Raw genomic sequence first — 8,335 nt, 5'->3', positions numbered from 1 at the left:
GCAGGCAGGACTGGCCTAGGGGTATTTTAAAGGGGTTTTAAATTAAATTTTTAGTAGAAGCGGCCAAATTTAAATAGTTATTTTTAATCTTTTTAAATTTTGTATTGTATCACTGTTTTAAACTGGCTGTAAGCCGCCCTGAGTCCTCCGGGAGAAGGGCGGGGTATAAATTTAATAAAATCTCAAATCTCAAATCTCCCCTTCAAAACGCCCCCCCCTTGATTCTGGGGGGGGGCGAGAGGGCCCCCAGCTTCCCAGACCCCCCAGGCGTTCTTGTGGCATCTGCCTCCCATCCTGGCCTACCTGAAAAGCCGACAAGAGCCCTGATCTGAAATGCACCTGATTGACAGGAGCTGCGGCATCCCCTGCAATTCTCACAACAAGGAAGTTCAAGTGACCCGCGGACTTTTAGCCAATGACAATCAGGACTTCAGCTTTGCGCACTTGCTTATGTCTGAAAACCCACAAAATCAGCCACAGCTGCAATTTTATTTGCTGAAACCTGCCTTCCTCGGATGTTGCTCCAAAGGTTCAGAGCAGCCCGTCCGTTGCAAACACCGAGTTGGGAGCACCAGGGACCGGTCCCTGGGGAGTGGCAAAGATGCTTTTCTCCGCTGTGCCCCTGTCCAGTGGACACAAAGCCATCTGCTGGGCTGCTGCAGCTTCACGGCAGCCTTGACCCCTCCTGACCAGCTGCTGTCTTCAGGGAAGGGAGGAGGGGCCCTTCCCAGGCCCACCTGCAGCTCTCACAGAGAGGCCCTGGGCCAGGGGTAGGCAACCTTGGCTCTTTTATGACTCGTGGACTCCAAGGTTGCCTACCCCTGCCCTGGGCACACTGGCAGGGCACACGTGAGCCAGTGGGTCTCCACCTCAGGGCAGGGCAGGGCCAGCAGCAGCTCAGCGCCAAGACCGGGGAGGCTGCCCGAGGGCAGGGCAGGCCGTGGTGTGCGCAAGTGCCAGCGGGCAAGGCTGCCAGGACGAGGACCAACAGAGCGGGAATCTGCAGAAGCTCAGCCAGGCAGTTGCGGGGGGATCCTCAGGGGTCAGGTCATGGCATCGGGAGGACAGCACAACCACCCTCGTCCACAAATTGTCGTGCTTTTGCACATCTGCTTCTGGGTCCGGCTAGACCAGGGGTAGGCAACCTTGGCTCTTTTATGACTCGTGGACTTCAACTCCCAGAATTCCTGAGCCAGCCATGCTGAGGGGAAAGGGAGAGGTTTCCAAGCTGAGCCATGCTGGCTCAGGAATTCTGGGAGTTGAAGTCCACGAGTCGTAAAAGAGCCAAGGTTGCCTACCCCTGCCCTGGGCACACTGGCAGGGCACACGTGAGCCAGTGGGTCTCCACCTCAGAATCTCCGGGGGGAGATTCTCTGCCTGGCTTCTCTGCTCTGGGCCACTTCCAAGGGCTTGCCAGGCCCGAGCCCAAAGGTGACACCGTCAAATCCAATCCTCTGTTTGCTTAGGCCCAATGGACAGAATCTTGCCAGGCTAAAGTTATCACCTTCTAAAATAGCGGATGTGAGAGATTCTACAGTGTGGCTACCCTGGATTTCTTTCTTCCTCCCCATCCAGCTCGGGACTGGGCAGTTCCTTGTCTTGGGCCGCTCTCTGGAATGGGGGGCCCTCCTACCTGGGAAACTGTGATGCAATTGCCGAGACACCCCCCCCCCTTCTCCTTCTCCATAACAAAAGCAGAACATGGCTTTGAGCTCTCGGATCTATTTCAGTTCCCTGGAATAGCATGATGGGAACTATAGTAATGACCCTGTCCCTCCCGTGGGTGTAACTTTCAGTCATCAATTCAGTGGGGAGCAACCCCTTTCAGCCCCCACACGCCTCGGTTGGAATCCATGGGGGAAAACATGATGCTGCCTTTAGAGCAGGGGTGGGAACGATGGCCCTTTTATGACTTGTGGACTCCCAGAATTCCTGAGCCAGCATGGAAGAAGAATTCTGGGAGTTGGAGTCCACAAGTCATAAAAAGGCCATCGCCCCCCACCCCTGCTTTAGAGGCTGGTGGACAAGCCATGATGCTCCATCAGGCGCCAACAGAGAGAAGGCCCTGCCAGCCCTGGGGGGGTGAGGGAGGGAGGGGGTGCCAGAACCCCTGGGAAGATTGCAGGCCCAAGTGCCCCTGAGCTTCGCAGGACTGCAGCCCCCTTTGCAGGGGGTGGCCAGGAAGAAGAGGACAAGTGCAGCTGACCCCCCCCCCCCAATCAAGATGCCAATACTGATCCCCCCCAGGGTCCCAGGTGGGCGGGGTTGAGAAAAAGTCCTGATCTGGGACCCTTGTGCCTCTCTAAGATGAAACTAAAAATGAATTTTTATTATTTATATAATTCATTGGCTGCCTATCTTATCACAGGGTCACTCTGTGGCATCACCAGGGGAAACCCTCTGGATAGGCTGAATAATGATTTTAGGGCCGTTTCTGGGTTAATTTCTTTTAAATTATTTCAGAATTCGTTGTCTTTTAAAGAGCTGTTGGTTTATTCGTGTCAGGACCTCACAATGAAAATAAGGCAAACTATATGAGATAAAATTTAAAATATAAAGTGCAAGATTAAAATATGTATATATTAAACAGATCTTGCCCAGAAAGTAGCAACATTAATTGTGTCCTGTCACACTGCCATGACTGTGTACACTGATCGGGACACAAAGGGCAGGAATTCATATGTGTGGCTGTCCGCACGTCACCGCAATCACAAAGAGCAGAAGTCACCAGACAGCCCCGTTTCTCTTCAAGAGCTGCCGTGGGTAGAAAGATCGGCCAGGAGCCGAGATGCCAAGGCCCCCCGCAGAAGAATCCTAAGGAACCCCCCCCCCCAGCCGCCCAAGGAGTCGCCAGCCCCGCTTGGGTCACAAACTGACCCAGCAAAGCCTGCCGGTATTCACCCCTCTGGGTCACCTTGACCTGTGCCCACCTGAGCAAGCACTTCCCCCCTTGCCTCAGCGCCCGAGTGAGGGGGGAGGAACCTCCTGAAGGGATCAAGGGGGAAGTGGGCCACATCTCTGCCCCCCCTGCACAGAATGGCCCTCCCCGGCCTGGGAAACAGCAGTTCGGGGCTGTCCGGTGTAATTCATGGATGCTTTGAGGGCGATCAGAGAAGCAAAATTGATGCTTGAAGGTTTCCCATTAAAGCACATTTAGCTGAAGTAGGTGACACAACTGACTGAAAAGCCAGGTTCATGCAGCACACGTGAGCCCAAATGTGGGTCATCTGAATGCAGTTGCTGTGAAACCTGCAAGCCCCAAATACATAAACTGGATTTCCTGAAGCCCCCAACTTCCAACTTCCAAGAGACAATTTCTGCTTCAATCAAAAACGCTTATGTTTCCCCCATTCCTCCATGCTCTGAAGCTCTCCAGCTCCTTCTTCCTCTTCCTGGTTGCCCCAGGCCATGTCTGAATCCACCCGTGGGGCTCCTGGTCCAGCACCCCCTTCTTCACCATGGGTAGATTCAGACATGGCCTGGGGCAACCAGGAACCTGCCTCCTGCTATGCCCCCCCCCCGGCCAATAATTTTGAGCAGAACGCCTAGTGGCCCCGGTTGATTGATTGATTGATTGATTGATTGAACGAACGAAAGAATGAATGAAAAGATGGGCACCCAACTGACCAGCACTTGCAAGTGGGTAAGGTAATAAAACAGCCGCAGCACCCAGGAAGATAAAAATGCAAAATATCAATGTCCCAGTAAGTTCACAGTTTGCCCTGCTGGAGAAGAGAAGCTTTCAAAACCTTCCTAAACAGCAGAAAGGTCAAGACGCTGTTCCAAAGGGCAGTGATCCCCTTGGGATCGACCAGGGATCCAGCAATGCCTCTGCAACCGCAGTAAAAATCTCTCCTTCCTGATCCTGAGCATCTTGTCACAGAGAAAGTCCCGATCATTCCTGGCTGCCCTGTTAATGGGTCAAGCACGACACGCAGAGGGGCCGAAGGAAACGTTGACATTGACCGCCCATTCAGTATGCTGTCTAAATGTGGTCTGGGGCTATATATGTACTATGCATATAGACACGTATGCATCCCATACAGACCATGGCTGACCAGGTTCTGTCTTTTCAGCTGTCCCAGACCCGGAAAAGAGGATGGGAGAATCTCCCCCTTCATCCTTAAGGGTCTTCCTTAAAGGGCCGGCAGACGTTTATGGCCAGAGCCTTCTGCCCTCACACTGTCCTCCCCCCCCCCACGCCTCAGGAGAAAAAGGCCAAAGACAACTCAAACCTCCCCCCCCTCTTGCAGCACCCACTTCTCTTTCATCAGAACCAGGGAGCCCACCCCCTCAATTGTACTCTTGCCTTCAAAATACACACACACACACTCTCTGTGGCCCCCTCCGGATGCCTGGTGACCCCAGATGGCCTGCGAGTTAAGGAGGCCAGGCCAGCTCCATACTGGGAGGGGTGCAGTGGGGTTGCTCAGTCCAGCCCCTCCCCCCAACTCCCAAAGATCTGCCAAAGACTCCACTATCCGGGCTTTCATCTCATTTCCTCCCCTCCCCCACCTCTCAATTTGTGCCAAAGCAGATCTCCAGGATCCTTGCTTGTCCAGAAGAGATCCCAGAAGGAGCAAAGGGGAGGGGGAATCTGGATTCCCCTGACAACATTCCTGCCTGTCCCATGGATTCACTTAATTGATTTTTCCCCCAGAAGCCGATGGGGCCCTGTGGGTGGCTCTCCCTTGATTTTATCCCACACCTGGCTAAGCAGAGAAAGAGGCCTGGGGTGGGCTTGAACGGGGCTCCCTCTGGTCGCTCCCCAGCCTCCCCAACACTTCAGCTTCTAGCCGTGCCCTGGTTCTTTGCCGCCGCCCCCCCCCCCCCGGTTCCCCTGCAGCCACGTCTCTGGGCGAGGGCAGCCTCTCCCCAGAGGGCCCCTCCGGAGAACAACCAGAGCAGGCCAAGAGGCCTCTCCCGTCCCCCCATTGCAGAGGCAGCATCTGGGCAGCGCCTGGGAAAACCAAAACGCCGGACTTGGCTGGCCTGATCCAGCCAGAGGCTTTCGGGGTTCTCACAGCCAGCCCAGGATCCATCCTTGGGCTCCCCCTGCCCAAACAGGCGCGTGCACACACACACACACACACACCAGATTTCCAGCTACCAAGGATTGCCCTTCCCTGTAGAGATCCTGCTGGGCTTGGGGTCCTTCTCCCCAAATACGAACCTCAAGAGGGAGGGCGGCATCTGGGGGTCACCAAGGAAAACTCCTCCACAGCTTGGAGGACCAGAAGACCAGCCGAAAGAGGTCCTGCTCCTGCCCCAATCCACGGCCAGTGCCCCAAAGGCCCTCTCTGGCTTTGAAGAGGGAGCCCCACAAGGCAGGGCTGGCACTGTGCGGCCTCTGTGCACCCACCGTGGCTGGGGGCTGCAAGAGGGGCCGCCGCGAGGCTGCTGCTCATCCGGGAGAGCACAGCTCAGAGGTAGCCCTGGCTCCCTGCCAGACCGAGCCTGGCGAGGAGAGAGAGAAAGGAGAAGCCGCCTCCCGGGGGGGGAGGGGAGGGGAGGTCTGCCAGCTGCCCAGGCTGCCTGTGGGTGGGGCGGGCAGCAGCAGGGCTCCCTCAGGCCCCTCAGGACCACGCGTGCCTAAAGCGCCCTCCCCACAGCCAGGAAGGCTCGGCGCTTGGCCTGGTGCCCCTCCGAAGGAGGGTCCGGATAAGCGTCCCTCCCCTCCCCGCCCCCCAGGCCCAAGCTCGGCCCTGGGCGGGGAAGGAGCGCAGGGCGCCGGAGCAAGAGCCGGGGGGGGCTGCCGCGGGCGGGGTCCCGCTTCTCCGAGGCCGCTCCAGAGCCGCCCGGTCGGGGCCGAATTCTCCATGTCAGGAAGGGGGGGGGCGGATGGGCGCCGACGAAGCGGCGCCCCCAAAGCCGCGAAATGCCTCCGCCGCTGCGGCCTCCAGGCCGGAGGAGAAGCAGCTCCGCTCTTTTTCTGGGCCCACCACCGCCGCCCCCCCCACACCGACGGCAAGCGAGGGAGGGAGGGCTGGACGGGCCCCGGGGGGGGGATCAGGCGGAGCGGCCCGAACCGGCCTCTTGGAAGGGCGGGCGGGCGGGCGGGCAGGCAGGGGGCGGCCGGAGACCCCCTTGGCCGTGGGGAGGAGGGACCCCAGGAGCAGACGGGCCGTCCCAAGGCGGGCGCGTCCAGGGCCCAGCTGCTCCCGAGGAGCCGCCCAACGCTCGGCCGAAGGCACCGTCTCGGCCGCCGCTCCCAGGCCCAGCTGCTCCACCCGGGGTGCGGACGTGCCCCGGGAGGCGCTCGAAGCCGCATCGGCCAGGCGTCGCTCGGGTTGGAGCCGCGCTCCGGGAACCCCCTCCCCGGCCTCTCGGGCTGCCTCCGGGCTCGCTCCTTCCGCGGAGGCAGGGGCGGCGGCGGCGGCGGCGTCTTACCTGCAACTGGGCGGCGAGAGCGAGTGGAAGGTGGAGAGCGAGAACATCTCCGCCCGATCCGCCATCTTCTCCGGGCGCCGCGCCGCTCAGCCGAGCCGAGCAGGGGCGAGCGAGAGGCGAGGCGCCGCGGACGAGGCGAGGGGCGGCGGGGCCGGGCCGGTCGGGGCGGCGGCGGCTCTTCACTGCGGGGGCTGCCCGGAGAGGCTCGCAGCAGCAACCGCAGCAGCAGCAGCAGCAGCCATGGCGCGCTCGCGCTTCCTCCGCCCGGGCCCCGGTAAACAGCGCGGGGGGGTCTGCGCTCCCCTGGCTGCGGCGGCGGGGGGGGAGCGGGCGGCGCAGCCAATACCCTCCAGCCCGTCGTGCTCCGGCGCGGCGGGAGGAGGAGGAGGAGGAGGAGGGGCGAGGCCGAGCGAGGCTCCACAGCGCCCCCTCCCCACTGCGGATGCGCGGCGCGACTCCTCCAGCCTAGCGGGCCGGGGGAGGCGGCGGCGGCGGGAATGTCCAGCCCCTCCCTTTCCCCCCCCACCCCGGCGGCAAAACAAAGCGGGCGCCCGTTGCCCGTGTCGGGCGCCCGGTTGCAGAGCGAGGGCGCCCCCGGGCGGGGGAGGGGCGCGGGCGGCAGAGCGGGCGGCTGGCAGAAGGGAGCTGTCCGCGCCGCTGGTGCTGAAGGGCGGCCGCCAGGAGCCGTCCCTGGAACGGGCGCCGAGGGGGGCGACGCGGGCGGCCAGGGGGCGCTGGGGAGGCGGCTCTCCGCCTGCCTTGCCCCGGGAGGGAGCCCGCCTGGGGGCGCCGTGCGGGCCCTGGGTAGTAGAGCGAGGCGCCGAGGGCAGCAAGGCTTTGCCCGCTCCGTTCTCCGTGGAGCCCGAGCAGGGAAAGCTCCCCGTCCTGCGAGCAGCCAGCGAGGGAGGAGGAGGAGGCAGCCGCCGTTCCACAACAGGCCCTGGCGACCTCTGCCCGGTATGATGCCAGGCTTTGCACAGAGGCAGCCCAAAGAAATCTGGGCCGAGCAGGGTGGCAGGAGGAGGCCTCCCTCCCCAAGGAGCCAATTAAAGGATCTCCAATTAAAGGCAGGCCCAGCTGCTCCTGGGACTGCTGCTCCGCCCAGACCCCGGGTTGTTAAGGGTGCCTAAACTGCCCTCACTGTGGGCAAGCCACCGATCCAGGGCCACGCACCAGCACCAGCTGCTGGCTTCCCTGGGCCAAGAGAAGCATGGACAAAGAGCCTTCGCCAGGCTGGTGCCTCCCAGAGAGCCCACCAGCTAATCGGAAGTCCAAAGTGGGCATCTGGAGGGCAGAAGGAAGTGGCTCCTCTAAGAAGGGGTGCAGCACCTGGTCCTCCAGAAGGTCTCTGCTGTGCCCGTTTCTGCGGCACGTGCCACGTGGGACTGGTGTGCCAGGCAGGGGTCAAGATTCATGGTTTGCACACTCCCCTCTGAGGTGGTCTCGGCCAGCGTCCCAGGAGCAGAGACCCAGCACCTCACTCTGTGCCCATGCCGGTGAACAGGGGCAGGGGGTGGCCCTCCCCAGGACCAACCATACAGCAGGGGGGGGGGGAGAGTGTAAGCATTTATCCCAGTGCCTCGGGAGAGTTCAGTTTTGAATGACGGTGTTTAATGTTTTTAATTTCTTCACCACCCAGAGTTCCTTTTGGCAGATGGGAAGATACATGCAGTGGTTTAATAAATAAATCTGTCAAGCAGACCCACCCCTTCTTTATAATTCTGTAGGGCAGGGGTGTCAAACTCGCAACGTCACGTGACGTGTCGTGACTTTTTGTCCATTGCTGGCAATGGGGTGGGTGCGGTTTTGGCATGACGCATCCAGCCGGTGGGCCAGCAGTTTGACTAGGGTTGGTCTAGGGTGTCCTGAGATGATAACGCAACACATTGTGGAAACTTGGGAAACTGCAGTTCAGAATGAAGGAGGCGACTCCTGCTTCCTCTTC

At 60.3% G+C, this 8,335-nt stretch overlaps 1 protein-coding gene across 1 annotated transcript in view; it reads right to left on the bottom strand.

Moving 5' to 3' along the window:
* MAPK8IP2 (mitogen-activated protein kinase 8 interacting protein 2) overlaps nt 1-6,455 on the bottom strand; it is a 25,115-nt gene extending 18,660 nt beyond the window's left edge. Inside the window, exon 1 of the mRNA XM_015817914.1 lies at nt 6,391-6,455. Within this exon, the coding sequence (XP_015673400.1) occupies nt 6,391-6,455 (65 nt within the window). The remainder of the gene's footprint in view (nt 1-6,390) is intronic.
* Nucleotides 6,456-8,335: the final 1,880 nt, after the last annotated feature.

Source organism: Protobothrops mucrosquamatus, unplaced genomic scaffold (assembly GCF_001527695.2).
Source record: "Protobothrops mucrosquamatus isolate PMUCROS unplaced genomic scaffold, P.Mucros_1.0 scaffold655, whole genome shotgun sequence".
In the NCBI taxonomy this organism is placed as follows: Eukaryota; Metazoa; Chordata; class Lepidosauria; order Squamata; family Viperidae; genus Protobothrops; species Protobothrops mucrosquamatus.
The sequence above is the reverse complement of the archived record's forward strand: the minus strand, read 5'-3'. Positions and strand labels throughout refer to the sequence as shown.